Source organism: Archocentrus centrarchus, chromosome 18, assembly GCF_007364275.1.
Source record: "Archocentrus centrarchus isolate MPI-CPG fArcCen1 chromosome 18, fArcCen1, whole genome shotgun sequence".
Classification (NCBI taxonomy): domain Eukaryota; kingdom Metazoa; phylum Chordata; class Actinopteri; order Cichliformes; family Cichlidae; genus Archocentrus; species Archocentrus centrarchus.
Window position 1 is genome coordinate 2,565,529 of NC_044363.1, and position 19,725 is coordinate 2,585,253.

At 37.7% G+C, this 19,725-nt stretch overlaps 1 protein-coding gene across 4 annotated transcripts in view; it reads right to left on the reverse strand.

Moving 5' to 3' along the window:
• Positions 1-19,725, reverse strand: part of LOC115797263 (zinc finger protein 638-like) — a 33,972-nt gene that overhangs the window by 5,914 nt on the left and 8,333 nt on the right. For 2 of the 4 annotated variants that reach the window (XM_030753786.1, XM_030753787.1), the window contains exons 4-28: positions 19,183-19,244; positions 18,111-18,137; positions 17,757-18,014; positions 17,343-17,572; positions 16,728-16,951; positions 16,400-16,534; positions 14,996-15,094; positions 14,852-14,913; positions 13,199-13,925; positions 11,839-11,982; positions 10,891-11,019; positions 10,371-10,409; positions 9,832-9,957; positions 9,606-9,732; positions 8,917-9,087; positions 8,790-8,824; positions 6,484-6,639; positions 6,253-6,387; positions 5,090-5,128; positions 4,854-4,994; positions 3,737-3,825; positions 3,619-3,642; positions 2,970-3,099; positions 698-2,815; positions 543-603 (exon numbers count right to left, since the gene is read on the reverse strand). In XM_030753786.1, the coding sequence (XP_030609646.1) occupies positions 543-603; positions 698-2,815; positions 2,970-3,099; positions 3,619-3,642; positions 3,737-3,825; positions 4,854-4,994; positions 5,090-5,128; positions 6,253-6,387; positions 6,484-6,639; positions 8,790-8,824; positions 8,917-9,087; positions 9,606-9,732; positions 9,832-9,957; positions 10,371-10,409; positions 10,891-11,019; positions 11,839-11,982; positions 13,199-13,925; positions 14,852-14,913; positions 14,996-15,094; positions 16,400-16,534; positions 16,728-16,951; positions 17,343-17,572; positions 17,757-18,014; positions 18,111-18,137; positions 19,183-19,244 (5,488 nt within the window). The remainder of the gene's footprint in view (positions 1-542; positions 604-697; positions 2,816-2,969; positions 3,100-3,618; positions 3,643-3,736; positions 3,826-4,853; positions 4,995-5,089; positions 5,129-6,252; positions 6,388-6,483; positions 6,640-8,789; positions 8,825-8,916; positions 9,088-9,605; positions 9,733-9,831; positions 9,958-10,370; positions 10,410-10,890; positions 11,020-11,838; positions 11,983-13,198; positions 13,926-14,851; positions 14,914-14,995; positions 15,095-16,399; positions 16,535-16,727; positions 16,952-17,342; positions 17,573-17,756; positions 18,015-18,110; positions 18,138-19,182; positions 19,245-19,725) is intronic. The other 2 variants (XM_030753788.1, XM_030753789.1) reach the window with 2 other exon arrangements.

Genomic DNA, 19,725 nt, shown 5'->3' on the forward strand with positions numbered 1-19,725 from the left:
TTAGTTTCTTGCTATCTAGCTACTGCAGGCTGTTCAGTCATCTAGTTCAGTTGCTAGATATGGGGAATCCCCATTTTCTCCATTTCAGTCAATAATGGTCAAGTAGCTACAGCCAATCACACAGCACAAAATGATCAAATGATTAGGCTAAGCCAATGAGGCATGAGTAAGAGGCTGTATATCATTAGCACATATCATAGCATTAGCAGCCTGAAATCCTCCGTGCTGTTTGCTCTCCATTTCAGATAAATATAGCCAAATTCTTGGTAATTACTAATACCGTTAATTTAGAGCAGCTGTGGTATAAACTTTACATTGGTTGGTGGTATAAAATTTGTTAAGCACTATGCTTCTTGATTTAAAATATATATATATATATATCTAAAGATCTAAAAACTGGTTTATTGTTCAAATATTTAACAATTATTCAAAGTATTTATTGTGTAGTTGCAAATATCCCTGCAAAAATATACTATATTTCATAAACATAGAATATAACAGGTCTTTGTCATCATCATATTTGCAATTAGCAGATCTCTCACCTTCCTCTTCATCCACCTTCCTTTCGTCATCATCACCTGCTTCATCTACAGTCACAAAACCCTACAACCAGACATGCAAAATTGTTAAAGTTTCAATTATCACTAAAAATGGGGGACAAAAAAAAAACTTGCATGCATTTAAAGCTCAATGTCACCTCTGGGTTTGAGGACTCTGGTGATTGGTTCTCTTGGCAGAGTGACTGGGGCTCGAGAGTGCTTTGCTCACCATCTTTAGAAACTGTTGACTCTTTTGCACTCTGGCCTCTGGAAGGCTGATCATCACCCATCTCACCCTCAATAGAGTCAAGAATCTGATATGTAGTGGCCTCTTCATCAGCTACTTTATCAGATGTATCATACTTCAATGTGGTTTGTTTTATAACTTCTTTAATTTCTTTTAGTGTTCCCCTTAGTGGTTTTTCTGTGGGCATAACAGCCTCATCCTCCACCAAATCTAATATTTCATAGGCATCTTCCTTCTTACGTAGGTCTCTTATGAAGAAACTCTTCTTTATTGGTGTGCCATCTTTTATAAGTTTTTTGTCTTCTGCCTTTGGAGCTTCCTCCTTGTTTGGTTCCTGTGAATCTCTGGCAGGTGTAGCGCTACTTCTCGTTGGTGTCTTGTCTTTTTTATAGCCTACTTCTTTAGTTGCCATTTCCCTTCTTCCTCTGGTTGATCTTGTCATGATGGTTGTTCGGTCACTGGCAACCTCATCCTCAATAGAATCTAAAATCTCATAATTAGCATCTTCTTCTCCATCAGGTTTTTTAAAAGGTTTTCTTAATGCCTTTTTATCATTTTTTTCTCGAGCAGACCACCTTCTATCAGACCTTTCTGTGGTAGAGGCATCTTGAACTGATTCATCCTCAAGAGAATCTACTATCTCATAGACCATTTCCTCGGTTGCCTCATTGATCCTGATGGTGCTGTCCATTCTCTCAAATGTCTGAATCTGTTTTTTGGATGATTTCCCTTTCTCTTCCCTTTGGGATGTCCTGTTTCTCGACTGATTCCTACTTGTTGGTCTATCAGCTCTTTTAGCATCATATTTTTTTGTTCTTTTTTCCTTCTGGTCAGCCTCCAACTCTTTCTCTGTGCTTATTGGCTCATCCTCCACAGAATCGATTACCTGGAATGTGTCTTCCTCTTCTTCTGTGCCTGCTTTAGATATCTGGTCACTGGGAGTTTGAAGTTTCAGGATGTCATCTTCTACTTCAATCTGATCATTGACTGAATCCAATATATCAAAGGCTTCTTTTTCAGTGCCATCTGCTATAGTGCATTTATTGTCTTGGTCTTTAAGAAGTTGGTCCTTATTTGAGATTCGACCAGCATCTTCAGAGAGTTTGAAAGGTTCTTCTGAAAGCATGTTTTCTTTTTCTTTACTCCTGCTTCCATCTCCACTGGTCCTTGGAGTTTGAGTCTTACTTGAATCCAACATTTCATCAGTTGCAGAATTATCAGAATTTTCATTATCTTGAATCACATCATCCTCAGACAGCTGTTTTACTGTGGAACCTTCATCTTTGACCAGATGACTGTGAACAATAGCTGCTTGGTCTTCAGTAACATATTCTAGCATTTGGAGAGAAACATCCATTTTATTGCACTCCTCTGGGCAGGCTTTACTGTACAAGTCCTGGTCTCCCTCATGCAATCTGTGACCCTGCACAAGCCTAGTTGACTTTGTTTCAGTGTTGCCATCTTTGTTCCTGTCTTCATCCATCTGTTCATCAGTTTGGTCATTGAAAGAATCAAGGATTTGGTAATTGTCTCGATCATCCCCCTCCTCTTCCTCTTGATGTCTGCCAGTGTCATCCTTTTCACCATCTTTTCCTTTGGTTTCCTTCAACTCTTTAAGTGTGCCATCCTTAAAATCAGTTTGCAAAATCCAAGTTTGGCTTGTCAACTCTAAATCCTGTCCCTCTGGAACTGGTTGCATCTCTGATGACTTTGTGACTGCAGTCTTGCTGAGCCTAGAATGCTTGGTGCTTTTCACAGTGGCTTCATTGGGCTCAGATAAAGAGGAAAATGAAGAGGCTGAGCTCTTATAGTCTTTCGAGGAACTTGTTAAGGCCCGTTTTGATGACAATGACACATCTGAGCTTTGCCATTCTCTCTTCTCTCTGGAGGTCTTCTTAGCTGAAGATGAGCTCTTGTGATCAACATCTGTGTCTGCTTTGTCTTCACCAATTTCATCAATAATAACAAAGTCCTCCAAGTTGAAACTTTGCTCATCTTGCTCTGAAGGCACTTCATTTACAAAATCATCCTGTCCATGAGAAGAGAAGAACAATGACTGAAACGATAAAACAACTGGCTTATTAATCACTGCTGAAATGCAGCTTCACTTTAACAATTTACAATATCCTAATGTCTTATATTAAAAAAAAAAACTAAGAAGCTTTAACAATGTTAGCACCAACTGTATTTTTGCTTGGTGTCCTGCACCCATTAATTGTTTTGAGCTGGTGAACATCGTCAAAGTGAGTGTCCCGTTCAGGGTTTACTGTGATTTCATTGAAGTCCTCTAAACACTGTTTGAGACTCTTCAACCTGAAATTAAAACCAGAAAAAAATGGTAGTTCTCAGAGAATGGGTGAAAACCACATGAAATAGTGAAGTAAGAAAAACCAAATTCTTAGCTAGTATTTCTGAGCTAATAATGCAGTTATGAGTGAACTACAATTCATTATTTCCATTACTGATTAAACGAATCATCTAACGCTTCAGCTGTATAAAAATTGCACTAAAATAATAGCTTATTAGATTTTTCTGAGATTTTTTTTCATGAGATTTTTTTTGCCCAAACACAAAAAGCAAGGATAATTAGTTCTCCAACTAGAGATGTTGTACCTTCAGTGGCTTAAACAACTCATTGATGATTGATACTTTTTTCCACTTAATCAGTTCTGTGCTGCATATTCTCAAGTACCTCTGACTTGTAATCCCTGCTAAAATGGACCTGCTCTTTTGAGATGGAGCAGTCATTACATTGATTAATATTTATTACTTTTGCTGAGATGTTCTGGCTCTCTAAACAAAAAAATAATAGCTAGAAGATAAAATACTCACGATTCAATGCGTCCAACTTTACTCCTGTGTGGAAGGAAAAACAAGACAAAGAGGAAAATCAATTTCATAGGCTTCTTCAAAGCAATTATAACTTGCCAAAATTTAGGAACAAACATACCAAATCTGATTCACAGATGAGTAGTCTGTTGAGTGAATGCTCTCCAACACTTGTGTTACACCACGGGATTCAGACATCTCAATGTAAATCTGCGGTGGAAACAGAAACATAATAAACAAAAAGAAAAGTAGTAATAAACAAAGGAGGAAAATTAAAACCAGGATAAAATTAATGCAACTTGTCATAGCAGTCTGACACACACCTTTTCTTATGCAGGCAAATTTCAAAATTAAAATATATTAAAAAAAAAATCTCAGCACAATGATTTTGCTCCAGATGTTTTCTATTCTTCTTGCATCAGTGAAATCAGAACTGTCAACGCCCCATCATTTTGTGCATGCCATCACAACATGATGATGCTGAGGAGGAAGTACTATTGGCATTTCTTTTGCAGAGAAAACACCCGATTTCCTGAAAGTGCAGCTGCAGAGGTGTTCAGTGCCACAAAACCCTTTGCACAAATTTATCCAAGACGGATGTATTCAAATTGGCCTCAATAAGTCAGACCATGCTCTACGCTGCACTATCAGCGTCTGTGATATGGATAATTGTTCAATTACAGGTCTCGCTTTTGGAGCAGTCTCTGTGGGTTACAATTGAAGAGAGCAATCATTTTCTTAATTTGTGCACAGTCTGACTGTAGTTTGGTGGAGTTCAAACTCTTTAGAGAGGTTTCTGTAACCTTTTTCAGCTTGTTGAGTGTCAGCAGCTCTTTCTAAAACGCCTCTGATTGAACCACGATGTATATTAATAAACATATTGTAAAAATCAGGCTTTGATTGACTTTAATTTAATAATACAGTTAAAATTAAGTTTAACAGTTAAAATAAGCTTTACATACTTTTGCCACTCAAAGATATAGATGATGAGGCTTAAAGTCACATTTGTGCTTCATTTTGATGTCATTCACATTTCACGCCTTGCAGGAATTATTTTAGCATCCCAGCTTTCACCAGACTAGGACACTTTACTGATGTTACTGTTTTTGAAAATTAAATTTAAGACTTTCAAAAAAAGTTTTGCCCTTTTTTAAATGAAACTTCAAACCTGCAGACACCCCACTGGCTGTTCTCTGCACCAAAATGTAAAATAAATGCCACTGCTTGTACTGCTATACCCTGTTGGCAAGTGGCAGGAATCTGACGAAAGAAGCAATGGATGCCACCACTTCCATGATCATTGTGACGAGGGGCATCGCCATTTCAGTCATCTCCACACACAGCAGCCGCTCCTCCAGAGACTCAGACTCTGGAACATGCTGAAAAGCAACCAAGAGGTAGTGTTAAGGATGTGGAAAAACAAAAATTGCTGCTTTACTTGACAATAGATTCAAACAAGTGATGAGAGACTTACAGCATTGCTCCATTTCATCATGGTTCTGTACATGGTCTCCTGTGAAAAGATTAAAAGATGTCACTGATAATGTTTTAAAGAAAATTTCTTCTGCATTTAATGTTTGCAAATTTAGAAATCAAACTTGTGATCAGGGTGCTTTCTAGTGTGGAAGAATAAACACATAATATTTTTGCTCAACACTAAATTAAAGCAATTTATTGACTATTGCTACCTCCTCTGTACAGAGTCAAGTTCAAGTAAATAAACAATCATTCTGCTGTCTCATTATGAGGAATGCTAAGGTTTAAATCAGATAACCTGGGACAAACATGGGCACTGACCAAGCTTTGATCGGCAAAGGCATCTCCCTTGTATGTCAGGAGAAGTGAATCAGGGCTAAATTAGCCCAGCAATTAATTTATGTAAAATACAGATAGACCATCCAATGAGAGCTGGGATAGGCTCCAGCTCCCCCATAACCCATAATTGGGTAAGCAAAAGAAAATGGATGGAAATTATTGCCCCTTCAAGCCACTAAATGTGCTTAGGCATAGAAAAAAAAGCACTTTTATAAATGTCTGTGTGTGAATGGGTGAATGAGGCTTGTTGTAAGAAAGCACTTCAAGGGCTCAAATTAACTAGAAAAGCTCTATATAAGTACCAGTCCATTTACCCTGGCCCAGATGCAACAAAACAGGTGCAAACCATGATACCGCATAACACGAGGAACAATCTCTAGTGGATAATCCCTTTGCTTTATTTTGAGAGTTCAGTCCCTGCCAAAAAACACCAGCCACTGCGTTTATCATTGGTGTTTCCTTATCATCAGGTAGGAATCTCATTTTCTCTCTCTTGTCATCTTTTGGACTCCGCTGTATATCTTAAATGTCATATTAAATAAATTAAATAATAAATCACAAATACGTGTTGTTTGAATGTGTATGTTGGGATTACACTGTTGATGTTGTGATAAAGTATCATTTCAGTATGACCAATTGCAAACAAATGTGTGTTTGCTTGGGAAAAGACTTCTCTGCGAAATGGTGCTGTGCTGCTCACTCCTTACAGACGTTTCTGTCTTCAAGATAGAAAACCAGAATAGTTTCTGGCTCAAGGAAGAAATATTCTTACAGACTTATAATCCTGAGTGAGCTTTTTAATGTTTTCCCCAGTTTCCATACCTGACTGGTTCCAGGTTGCATGTCCTGTAACACAAAATGGATGTCGAGCACCCGGCCTCCAACAGAAATTGGATTTTTGATGTGATCTCTGGCAAACTCACAGCATGTATTCCAGTCATTGAAAAACACAAAGGCCTGAAGGTAACGCAAGTAGAAAACATTAAAGATTAGGACAATGTTCTACAAATATGCAATGTCTGTTTGAGTCAGTCTGCAGCATCTACTGCTTACCCTCCTCTGCAGCGATAAAACTATCACATTGTAGAATAGTATAGTCCCAAGGAAATAACGCCACACCAGTCTGGTGACGTCCTCGTGCTTGTAGTTTTCTTCTGGCAAACCAGTCAACATGATTGTGGAAAACACGGCACCTTGAGACTGGGCTTTCTACAAGACACAAGGTTCAAAGTCAAAGGTTTCTTTGAGAGATAAGAACAAAAAACTGAAACACCTTGAGATTGTACTTCCTTTGGTGGACTTGTTGCAGTTGCACACAGCTCATGTTTGCACACTCAAATATGATTTTGCTAGGGATTTTAGAAAATCTGTAACTTAGCTACTCTGCACAAATCTGGAGATGGTCACCACATCCGCCCTGCAAGTTTAGATGAATTTTAACTAATAACCACTCAAGAGAGTAATTTGCAGTGCGTTTATTAAACATGAGCTAGAAGAACAGCTCAAGTTTTCACTTGATAGCCAAATTCCTATTTAGACCCGAGTCAACCCCTGGCAGCCTTTGGTTGCTACAGAAAACAGTGCATTTCCCAAACGAGTAGTGAATGGGTGAATTTGGTCGTAAAGAGTGCTGCATCAAAAATCTCATTATTGCTTTGGTTGCTGGCAGATCTCTTGTGGTCATTAGTAATTTCCGTGGAAGACTCAATTGGCTGCTAACACTCACCTTTTACTCTCCAAGATATAGTGAAAGCAACTGCCAGCAACCTCTCGCAACTATTCACCAACAAGCAGTGTTAATTTTGACGGCAAATTTTGATTTAGTTTTAGTCACAGTCTTTTGATGAAAATGTAATTTAGTTTTAGTCATCTGAATAGGTTTAGTTTTAGTCTAGTTTTAGTCGATGAATTATCATAAGAATATAGTCGACTAAATCTACAGTCGAATTAGTCGCCTAAAATATAAAGGGTGCAAAATATAAATGCTTTTTTTTCCAGTTCCCTTGAATTAGTCATTATACACACTTACACAAAATTAAACATATTAACATGAGCGTTTCACCTGCTTCCCACACACCTGATCATTAACACCACCTTACTGAGATAATACGAGCGTTTTACAGCAGGACACGCTCTGAAAGGTACAGGGCAGTGTTCAGGACTAAGATTAGGAAAGGCTAATCCACCGCGGTGTGGAGATTTTGTCTAAACACAAACGCTAAACTGGGAAAAACACTTTACCCTGCTTGACATTAAACTGCTTACCTTTGCATGGAGATCTGGGTGACTGGTTTGCAGATGTTGTTTAAGATTTGTCGTGTTTTTACCCGAGATAGTCGCCCCACATGGTTTACACATCATTTTGTTTGTCACAACGTCAAAGGACAAATGTGTCCATACATCGGCTCTCCTCTTTCTCCCTGCTGACATTGTTTATATAACTTAGTTCTATCAGAAGTAAAGAAAAATCACAGGCTAGTTTGGTCTTCCCGGGTTTAGAGAAAATTTGTGCAACTGTGCGTTTGATTGGATGTTTTCCTAAATTGTCCCGCCCTGTCACAAAATTAAATCAGTTCTGACTGGATGTTTCCCTAACTTGTCCCTGCCTTTCACAAAATTAAATAAGTTCTGATTGGATGTCGTCCCCGCCAAGCATTTTCATCTCGTTTTCATTCACTGATGAAAGTGTCAATTTCGTCATCGTTTTTATTCTTTTAGGTAGTTTTTATTTAGTTATCGTCTCGAAAAAACTATGACGTAAATATTTTGTCAATGAAATTAACACTGCCAACAAGTCACGGAATACACATTTTTTCAAGGGTTGCCTACTGGTCTCTAGGCCTGCGTGACCAAGGCCTCAGTCAGGCTTCATTAAAATAGTCCATTTTCTTCTGGCTAATGTCATTTAACCTACTTGATACCCAATCTAACGGGTACTTGGCTAACTCTACAAGTTTTTGCGATGATGTCCTTATGGAGTGATGTTTATGGAATCTGTTAAGCTAGGAGCCAATCTTTTTTTTTTTTTTTTTTTTTGGTTAGTGATTAGTGGACTCCATCACTAAGCTACTGTTACTTTGAAATAATCACTGTTGAAGCTGGGAGCAGAAAAGAGTAGTGCGTGACACACACTTTACATTTTTTAGGAAAATTCAACCCAAATCTTTCACACAGATGTCAATGAAATGGCTGCTTCAGGCAACTGAAAAAGTTGGGTGAGGCCTCATTCAAGTTATGTTAATCTATTCAAACATTTGCTAAAAAAATGTGACACATGATAAGAAGATGCACATGTAAAAGAAACAAACAAAATAAAATTAAAACAAATGAAACCTGACAACAAAAAAGGACATGCTTACCTTAATGTCATTCAGTCCATTGACAGTCAAATAAGCTTGGAATGAAAAATGTACATGGTCAATTGGTCACAGACACTCACATTTTATATTTAGAAACTCATTTCAGTTTTTCAACCCTTTTTCTCACCTGGAATGATGAACCAAGGAGACACAGTAGGAAACACAAAGGGATAAGTTGTCATTGTGACCCAAAATGGTGAGGTGCTGCCCCGTGGAACACCACAATTTGTTGTTGGGACAGTTACCCCGTCAGCAATATCCTTGCTGCCCGGCAAAGCTTTCGCTGCCAGTCTTGGTGCTGCACAAGCAAAAAAAAGGGCTTGCTTTAAACTTGAAAGTAAAGAATGGCAAAACACTCTTGCAAAGTAGCTGCTTTTTTAGTTCTCATAATGAAGCTAATGGTTATCTTGACATTATTACCATTATTTTATGGTCTTCAGTTTCTTTTTGCTGCCAATCAAACAGTTTCTTTTCCCAGAATGCTTGTGGAGCAAAGACAACAGAAGTTACGTGGGTGTAACTTCTGTTAAATCCCCCATGAACACATCCACGCCTCAATGCACTCATTGTCATGTTTGCCAGAGAGGACTATTCTTTTCAGTGGCTCTGGCAGGTCTGTATGTATGTGTATATATATATATATATATATATATATATAAAAATTTTTTTAAGTGCTTGAAGGCAATAATAAAACACTACGTGTGTGTGTGTTAAAAAATATTGGTGGGTTAAAATATAAATTAACCTGAATTTGCTACTACAACTTTTTCAAAATGTATCTTACTCATAATTTTCTTATTGTTATAAAAGACTTACGTTGTGATGTACATTCAAGTCGTGGTATTTTCAGCCTGTACACTGTGTGGCAAAAGCCCCGTTTCAGGAGGCTGTACCAAACTCCGAGTCGATCCGCATCATAAATAGAGTTAAATTCCACAAACACCTGAATCACACACAAAAATATTAAAGACAAAATGAAAAGAAAGGTTTTCGTTAATTAACTTAAAAATGTACTTCTAGGTTTGTGGCGGGTTTTTTATACCTTGTTGAGAAGAGGCAGGTAGTTTTTCAAAGAATCAATCTTTTTCAAAGCTTCTCTGAGATCTATGGCCTCGCTTGGTGAGATGTTCTTGATGTAGATTGTCGCTGATCCATCATCAGTCATGTCCTGCATTCAAAAAAACCAGACACACAAATCTGTACAACATTCTCTCTTTTAGGGTGATGGTTTCCAATTTGATTTCATAATAAATATATACAGTCATAGAAAAATGGTTTGGCACAAATTTGGATTCGTTTTACATCTTTCTATGATATAGTGAAGAGGAACAACAATCAAAAATTTCGTGAGAGTTTTAAAGACTTTTAATGGCAAATAAATCAAATGCAAACAGTAAGTTTTTACATTTTATGTAAAAAATTTTCTAAATTGTATGAAGCACAAAGTTTCTGCCACCACAAAAACCTTTGGTGATGATTTTATATTTTTAATGTGATACCATATTAGAAACCATCGGGACTAATGTTAATTTAATTTAGCTTTTAAAGAAGAGACTAAATTACAAATACCGTATTACTTACATACGACAACTTTTTCATTATAGATTTATAAAATCCAATCTGAAAGAAAAAAAAAAAAAAAAAAAGAGGCAGTATTAAGGTCACCATGTCCAACTAATAAAATACCACTTCAAATGTATTTTTTTCCCCATTGAAATAATGAAATTACTGATATTAATATATTACAATCAGAGTCCAAAGTAAACAATATCTGATTTTAAAAATAATTTAAGGGTTGTGGAGTAAACCCCACAACCCTTGTTTTCTTTATTTAAAGTTGAGCAATCATTGTTCGACCACCCAAGTTTTATGGTACTACATGAACCCACAGATAGAAAGGTTCACACCACTGACCTAGTTCTATGCACACATTTACTGATAAAATCTGATTCAGCTCAAAGCTTTGGAAAGAACATAATTATTTGCATTTGCTTCCTTTAAATAAAAAACATGGAAATATGGGACACTTTAAATAAACCCTCTGTTTTTAACATTTTTAATGTCACAATAATAACATGCAGCATTTGGCATTTGTGCTTACGGGATTCATTGGAAGGGCATAGTTCATGGGCTTCAAACGAAGTGTAGACTGATTGAGAACAATGCTGTTCCTCTTTGTTGCCCTGATGAGGTTCTGCAGGCCCTGCACATTCGGCATGAGGACAAAGGCCTGAAAAGGGGGAAGAAAAAAAAAACAAACAAAAAAGAAACACACATTTATTAATATTCTAATCGGCTGATATTAAGGTAAGGGAACTGAAAGGCATACAATCAAGTTTTCCCAGTACTAAGTACATCCGTACTGCTTCCATAGGAATTAGGAGGCTAAGTAGCAGGCAGCTACTGCAAAACAAAGGCACTTGATTAACTGATCATCGGCAAGTATGATCACCTTTATAAAGCAAAGGTTTATAGAGATTCAGAGTTCAAGCATCTGAACAAACCACAAAACATCTGGAACAATGACGTTTAGACATGTTTACTGCATATCAGCACAAGCACCTCATACCAGCACAGTGGTGGAGGGGTGATGATTTGGATTTGTTTTACAGTCTCATGAACTCCTCTGTATACCAAAGTATTCTAGAGTCAAATGCGAGGCCATCTGTCTTACAGCAAAAAATTAGCCTAAAATGGGTGATGCAACAAGACAATGACCCCAAACACAGCAGCAAATTTCCAAAAGAATGGCTGTGGCGCAGTCACACTCCAGACCTCAATCCGTTTGAAATGCTGCAGGGGGATCTTAAGAGAGCTGGTCATGAAAAATAGAGAATGCCCAAATTTCTGAGTTTGAGCAATGTTGCAAAGAAAAGTTGCCAAAAACTCCTCCCCAACAATGTGAGTGACTAATAAAGTCATACAGAAAACAATTACTTCAAACTATTGCTGCAAAATCATAGGGTGTACTTACTTTTCAAAGGACTGCATAGAGTCCTGTGAAAACTTGCTTTTGCATATGCACAGGATTAATAATCCTGGTACTTACCATGCACATCTTAGGACTAATGTAGATGTTCTCATCCATATATTGAAACCCGAATGGGATGAGTAGATTAGCAAAATCCTCCTCAGTGTAGCAGCCATCGTGATATTTTGGTAAGTAGGTGACTAACAACACTTTATTCTTAAACTGAAAACAAACAAGCAAACAAAGTGATTTGGGTGAGTTCAGAACTTTATATTAAACTGATCTATTAACATATAGATAATGGTAAATTAAATATAAGTCTGTTTCAGTGTCACAAATCATTACTGCAACATAGAAAAACTTTACATTTTTTTTTTAACGTCGTGTCCTGTCTAGTATTTTTTGCTTATCCCTTTTCAGTATAAAATTTTTGAGTTCAATTAAAGATGTGATTAATTTTTTTTTTACAATAAATACTCTATAGAGTATGTAATGAGGGGAATGCATTTGCAAAAATGAATACAGGCTGGAGATGATATTAGGTTTCAGGAGAGCAGTGACCAGTGCTATAAACCCATCTGCAATGATATAATAGTGTCTCAAAGGTCAAGGAAGGAATCTTTCCTTCTTTTAACTTCATATTTTAACTTAATATTTTATTTGATTGATTAGTGAAACATCGTCAAAGTTTTGTCCAGATCTTGTGTGTGTGTGTGTGTGTGTGCGCGCGCGCGCACGTGAGGGAGAGCAAGAGTGAGAGCTGAGTCCTATTTTGTTGTTTATTTTTTTGCCGTGATTGCAGCCCACAACAACCATTTAATTGTTAATAAAAGGGCAACTTTTGCTGGAAATCTCTCTCCATCTTCTTTAACATCCTGACGCTTTAGTTTGAGGTTTAAAAGTCATGTGACGGCTGACCATGTGACATTAACTTGTCTGCCTTTTTGGATGTGTGAATAAATCCTATCCCAGCTGTAATAGGGCGAGAGGCAGGGTACACCCTGTACAGGTTGCCAGTCTGTCAAACGACTAACACAGAGATACAGGCAACCATTCACACTTATTGGAAATTTAGAATCACCAATTAACCTAACCCCAGTAACTGCATGTCTTTGGACTGTGGGAGGAAACCGGGGTACCTGAAGAAAACCCACAAAGACATGGGGAGAACATGTAAACTCCACACAAAAAGACCACCTGACTACTGTAAATATGTAACTTGGAACTGCTGCCAGTAACAGAAGGAAAAATAAGAAAACGTTACTTTTTATAACTTTTAAGGCCTTTAAAAACCTGTCAGTAATCTATTTATTACTACATTCAACACAATTAAGGATATTTCCTTTCAGTGTCATCTGAGAATGAGATGTGACTAAAAACGTTTTTAAAAGTCTTATTATATTAATGAAATTCTTTGGTTTATGTAATTGTAACTTACACTTGGTGATAGGGCTTTCTTCACACTCAAACAACATGAAGTGAACTTCGTATACAGGTGCTTGTCCAACTTCTCCCCAACAGTCAGGGAGGTAACAGTAGAACTCCTTGTGTTCCCAGGCTCCAATGCTTCAGCATATTTTGCCTTAACATTAGCTTTAGCAAAATCTTCTTGCTGTGTCATTTCAGAAGGTATTAAACTTGTTTGAAAAACGTGTTTGTCGTCAGACACCTTTGTACATTCTTGGACCTGTGTAGTTGAGGTTTCTCCTTCAGGAGCCAACCCTTTTAGCTGAATGACAGTTTCTGTGGCTTTAACTGGTTCAGCAACATTCACTTTTGAAGATGGATCAACTTGGGCTGACTCAAAAGGTGCAACCACAGATTCATGAGCATTGGTGTCACAATTATTGAATTGATCTTCTTCGAAGTCAACAGGCAACATTTCGGAACTTTTGGATCCAACAAATTTTGAAGCGTCTTCTTTTGTTTCAACCAATGCCACTCCTCCTTTTGCAGGTATGTTGCTCTGTTTTACAGTTTTGACCATCTGCTGTGTGAGGACACTTTTAGTTTTGAAAACCAGGCCTTCTGTTTGAGTGACAAGGTTTCCTGCTGTACTTTGCTTGGTTCTAGAAGGTAAGGGTCTTTCAAGCAGAGAGTTAACCTTTCCGATGGAAGTGGATTCACCAGTTTGAGGCATGGTGATACCGGACTGGGCATATTGCCTGTGAAGAAAGCATGTAAATGGAATAAAGTAAAAGAAAAATAGAGAAATAAAGGTAAAGTTTTGAATGTTTTGATATGTTCACGGTGTGAAAGGCTTTATTTCATTGTTTGTGCATTGAAAGTGTGATCAAAAAGTTCTGAGAATCAGCACATGAAAATGATGAACAACATCAATGTGCCCTTTTTGGGTGTTCCTAGATGCTTTCAGCACTCCTGCTATCATTAGATTATTCAGTGGAAGACCCAGTCTGCCCACAATCGCCTCTGCAAAGCACGCTCCATCTCTACTTCACTACTGAGTTAAAACAACACTAAAAGCCTAAATTTAATTTTGGTGTTTCTGATGGGTAGAGTTAATGGTGAAGGAAGATTGCTTTGGTGTGGCCAAAAAACACATGTGCTCAGCACCAGCACGAGAGTTCAGGTTATTTTTGCTAAATGACACAGGATGCTAAGGTCACCCTGGGGAATGAATTTATCATCTCTTATCATCCACACAAAAGTTGGGTCAACTTGAAAAAGAAATTGATGTTTGCCCTCAGCGCAAGGGTCATGTTGAAATCACAGCTGCACAAGTGTAAATACTCATAACTGGATCAGAATGATTTTTGATGGCATCATGTTATAAGTGTAGAGTTTATGGAAAAACTGTGGTGTAAGTTTATAATATTGATTATTTGGTTGGAACTACAAAAAATGTCACTGTCGTTAGAACAAACTTGAAGTATTTTTGGAGTCCATATTGATTGTCATGATGTAAATCCCTAAGAGTGAACACAGCAACTAAAGCAAATTCAGAACATTATATGAAAAGCAAACACACAAATCTTCACTACAAAGTACACAAAATGCACATGCAGTAAATGAACATTTATAACAACAAGGTAAACCTCTGACTGTATAGTATATGTGAAGCATATCTTACTGCTGAGGAAGCTTCTTTTGCTCTGTTGAATAAGTCATAAGAGGATTCCTAGAAACAGCATCCTGGAAAGAAAGATTTATTCTGGATTAATCCAATCGCTGACTGTATCCTCTCCATACAGAAAGACAGAAAAAGGTTAAATACCTTTACTTTCAAAACACTGACTTCCACTCCTTTTACGCTGAGTTTCTTTATTTTTCTCAGTTTCTCAGCATCTTCCTCTTTCTCAAAACAGGCAACTGCCTATATGTGCACATAAACATCCAAGATGATTAATTTTAAACCTCAAAGCCTACAAATTAAGCTTAAAACATTAAAAATATCACTATATATTCACTAGAGAAATGAATAAAAAACAAAAAGCAACCAAATCTTAAAGGTCTTTCCAAGCCTGTTTTCTTTCTTTTGAATTGGGCATTTTTGTATTTATGCACATTTTTCAAAATGTCTCAAGCCTTTGAAAGCCACACCTGATGAGTTACTGTCTTCTTTCATCAGTTCATGAGTTCATTTTACTGAACTGCCTTTTTCGCACAACATCAAGTAACTTGCACATCACATCAACCCAGAGCAGGACAACAGTAATTTAACCAGAAACAGTTTATCTAAACTAAGCACAAAAAGTAAGGAAATTTGTGCTTGGATTATAATTTTTTAGTTGTAATAATGTTTCTTGGCAACAAATCTTACACCATTGAAAACCAGTTTATTTCCCCTTAAATGGTGCCACATTTGTAAGGAAAATGGATTTTTTGTGTTGAGCATCAAAGTTGAGTTTGTGGGTTGCACTCATAACAGCTTATTCTACTATTGACTCTTGTTTTGAGCTTCTGGTACTCCAGGTGCTGACAGTCAAGCTTGTCCTCATTAGAGGCAATCTCAATGCAGAGAGATCTCAAGATGAGATTCTGCAACCTGATTCTGCAATTCCATATCTCTACAGTCTGGGACCGAACTCTGTCCTCTAAGATGACGACGCTCCCCCACAAGCATGAGGAGGAAGTACCGGTTGTTGTAGCTGTGTATGGTTCTTCTACATGCTACTGAGGCCCCTGCTTGTTAAATTGACAATATGTCTTGTTTCTTCAGCCTTCGATCATCATTTATGTAAGTGTCAATAGCAAAAAAAAAAAAAGCGGTTTGGGACTGGCCAAAAAGATTTGGAAAGTTTTTCAAGGGCACAACCCACAAATGCATTTTCCTTACAAATGCGGCACCATTTAAGGGGAAAAACAGACTTTCCGATGGTATAAACTTATATTTCCTGTCATCGATTCCCTTGGTAATGATTTCAGAGCAAAACAAAAGCAAACTAGCAGCCACCCTCGTCCAAAGAAAATCACCAAAAAATTTGCCATTTTAACTAAAGTGATTCTGATCTATAAAAACAATCAGTGGCAATCACGAGTTACATTTTTCCTCACTCCACCACCTGTCAACTTGACACCCGTCACATATTTTATTACAGTTCATGGGCTGAGATAAAACAGTACATTTTTACAGCAAAAATACACTCACACTCAGCCCTCTTACTTGCACTATACATACCTGTAGTTTGGACCTGAACAATACAACTGACTTGGTTTTTCCAAAGAGTTCCACAGCATCAACCACATCGTTGTATGAAATGGTATCACAAATCCCATTTAGCTTCACCATGGTTGGAGGACAAGATTTACCACACTATACAGTACGAAACAAAAATAAAACAAAAAAACAAACTTACACCAAATGTAGATGTGATTGTGACAGGTTGATTTTTAAGAAATTAAATTAAATTAAATAGTTGTAGATGAATAGTTGTAGCACTTGGCAGTAAGTCAGATAAACAAAACTACCAGAAATTAACTGTTTGTTACCAAACAAACACACCAACCTTAGACTTTGCAGAGAAAATTGCCACACCCTTCTGAAGGCTAGGTATAGCTTTAAGCAACTTAGTAGTCATTTCCTTCTTTGCTGCACTGGAGGATGAAAAGGAAGGGGTGGCAGATGATGATGATAAAGGTGACTTCATCTTGGCTAGCTCAGGATGTAAGACAGGGGCCAAAGTTTTCACCATGCTCTCCGATTTAGGCTGGTCGGGCAAAGACTCAACATCTACAAGGACAAAGATGGCAAAACACACACACATGCACATTTTGGTTAAAAAAAAAAAAAAGTCTTCTGTGTACTACCCTGGAGGTGTCCAATTGATCAAATATGAAATTATGGAGAGCAATTTATTGAAAACAATAAAAAATAATTAAATTCCTTTAAGTCAATTTTAGAAAAAATTTAAAACAATCTCTGGTTGAGGCTGGCTTCCTTTATTTTCTATAGTATTCATTTGGATATACAGTATCCAATTTAATTTACAAGTTTAAAAGTTTGGACACACAGAAGTGTGTCCAAACCTTTGACTGGTGAAAATTGATCACAGAACGTTGACATTTCAAAACTTATAAGATGTAAAATGTTTGCACTTTGTCAGAATGCAGTTTCACTGTACTTTTCAATTTCTTTTGCTGAGGGGATGATCTCTCCACCGATGGAGGTCTTTTAAGGTCTCCACTAGGTAACATCTGTGTCTCGTGTCTTCTTGGTGAGGATCTCTTTAGTGATAACACATTTTCATTTCTTCCCTTTGTGTCGGATCGTTGCACATGGGTCCCCAACCGTGACTGATGACAGTGGGGGGTGAGGCCTTTATACTGTGGTGAGCTAGAACAAGACTGGGACCTAACAGAAATATGGATAAAATAAATTCAAGAATATTCAAATATTCTTCAAATATAAATAAGAATATTTAAAGATGGTAGTAAAATGGTAGTCACAGCAATATTTCTGATAAAAATACAGAGATGATAAAATGCTGATTTTAATGCAAATGTTCAGCAGGAACACAATCTGCCATGCCACATACCTGCAAGTACGTCTGGAGCTGTGTGGCGATTGTGATCCACTCCTGAGTTTCTCGCTTCTACCCTCAAAGATTTGTCGATAAGGGCTGTGTGAATGAGGAGGAGAATAGCTACTACATTTAACCCTTCTTCCATCTGGGCCAAGGTGTCGCTGTGGGCTCTGTGACCGAGAATGGGAACGACTCTCATTCTGATGACGATGCCGGGAGGTTTGAGCAGCGGAAGTGGAGGGTGAAGACTTGTTTTCTGTACCTATAGTACTAAAAGGTGCAGTGAAAAGGTACAGGTAAACAAAAAAAACGGAAAAGCTGCAAAGCTGCTGTGACTGTCATTTGCCTGATAGCAAAGATTGTTACCTTGGCAATGATACCCACTCTGGGTATCTGTGGGATGAAAATAACATTTAAAAAGCTATTAAAAACAGCACATATTAAAAAACAAAAGGCTTCTGCAGCTACAGATACAACACAGAAGATATCCTAAAGAATGCTTTCTGAAAGAACTGATTAATCCTAACAGTCTATCAGCAGTGTTGACCTTATGCAGCTTCGACATACAAGGAATAGAATACTAAAGGTAGATGAGTTTAAATACCTGGGGTCAACCATCCACAGCAAAGAAAAGTGCGCAAGAAAGGTAGGAAAGAGGGTGCAGGCAGGGTGAAGTGGATGGAGACGAGTGTTAGGGGGTGACTTGTGACAGAAGGATAGCAGCAAGAGTGAAAGGGAAGGTTTACAAGATGGTAGTGGGACCTGCTATGATGTACGGCTTGAAGATGGTGATATCGATGAAAAGACAGGAGCCTGAATGGGAAGTGGTAAAGCTGAAGATGTTCAGATTTTCATAGGTTGACCAGAATGAGCAGGATTAGAAATGAGTACATCATAGGGACAGCTCAGATCCAGCAGTTTGAAGACAAAGTCAGAGAAGCAAGGCTGAGAGGGTTCGGACATGTGCAGAGGAGGGATAGCGGATATAGTGGACAAAGGATGCTGAAGATCGAGCAGTCAGGCAGGAGTTAAACAGAAAGACAACAGACAAGATTGAAGGAGGACGGAGAGCCAGAGGAGGATACTAGGATAGGGTGATACGGAGGAAGATGATCTCATTGGGACCAGCCAGAAGAAGAAGTCTATCCACAGTTTAAGGGCAGCTCATCTTCCTTCAAATAAACTGCTTTAGAGGACCTTAGCAATAAGGTATCAAACATGCAACACATGCTTGAAGACATAACAAAGTAAAATTAGATCAGGAGCAAACAATGCTGATAGAGTTTATAGAACCACCACCACCACCACACACACCCACACACACACACACACACACACACACACACACAAGATCTGGACAAAACTTTGACGATGTTTCACTAATCAATCAAATAAAATATTAAGTTAAAATATTAAGTTAAAAGAAGGAAAGATCTACCGTTTCCGAAGGAGTTTGCAGTTGTCGATGTGAACGCTGGTATGCTGGTGTGAGATCCAATCCTAAGAGTCAGAACAACAAGCAAACATTTAGTGACATCAGCATTAATGGCCCAGCTGCGTCTGTTACCATCTGAAAACACAACTAAACTTTGCCCTGGGTTTTCATTAGTTGTCAGTTATAATCATCAAAATTAAAAGAAAGAAAATGAATGAATTTAATATACAAGTTTCAGTTTTTGAATGGAATTACTGAAATAAATCAACCTTTTCATGATATTCTAATTTTATGACCAGCACTTGTACAATACTTTGACTTGTACTTATACCAAGGTTTGTATGGAAACAATTGTGTCATTGTCCAAATGCTTTCTGGAACAAAAAACAAACGAACACTGGAATAAAATAATGTGAAAGTTTTGCTAGATGAAATGACTTGTTCCAACAAAAAATAGTGATGCAGCTATTGGATATTGTACCTCCAACAGTGACAGACAGCAAATTTGACATTTGCCTTTTTGGACAACTGTTTAATCCTCTGAGG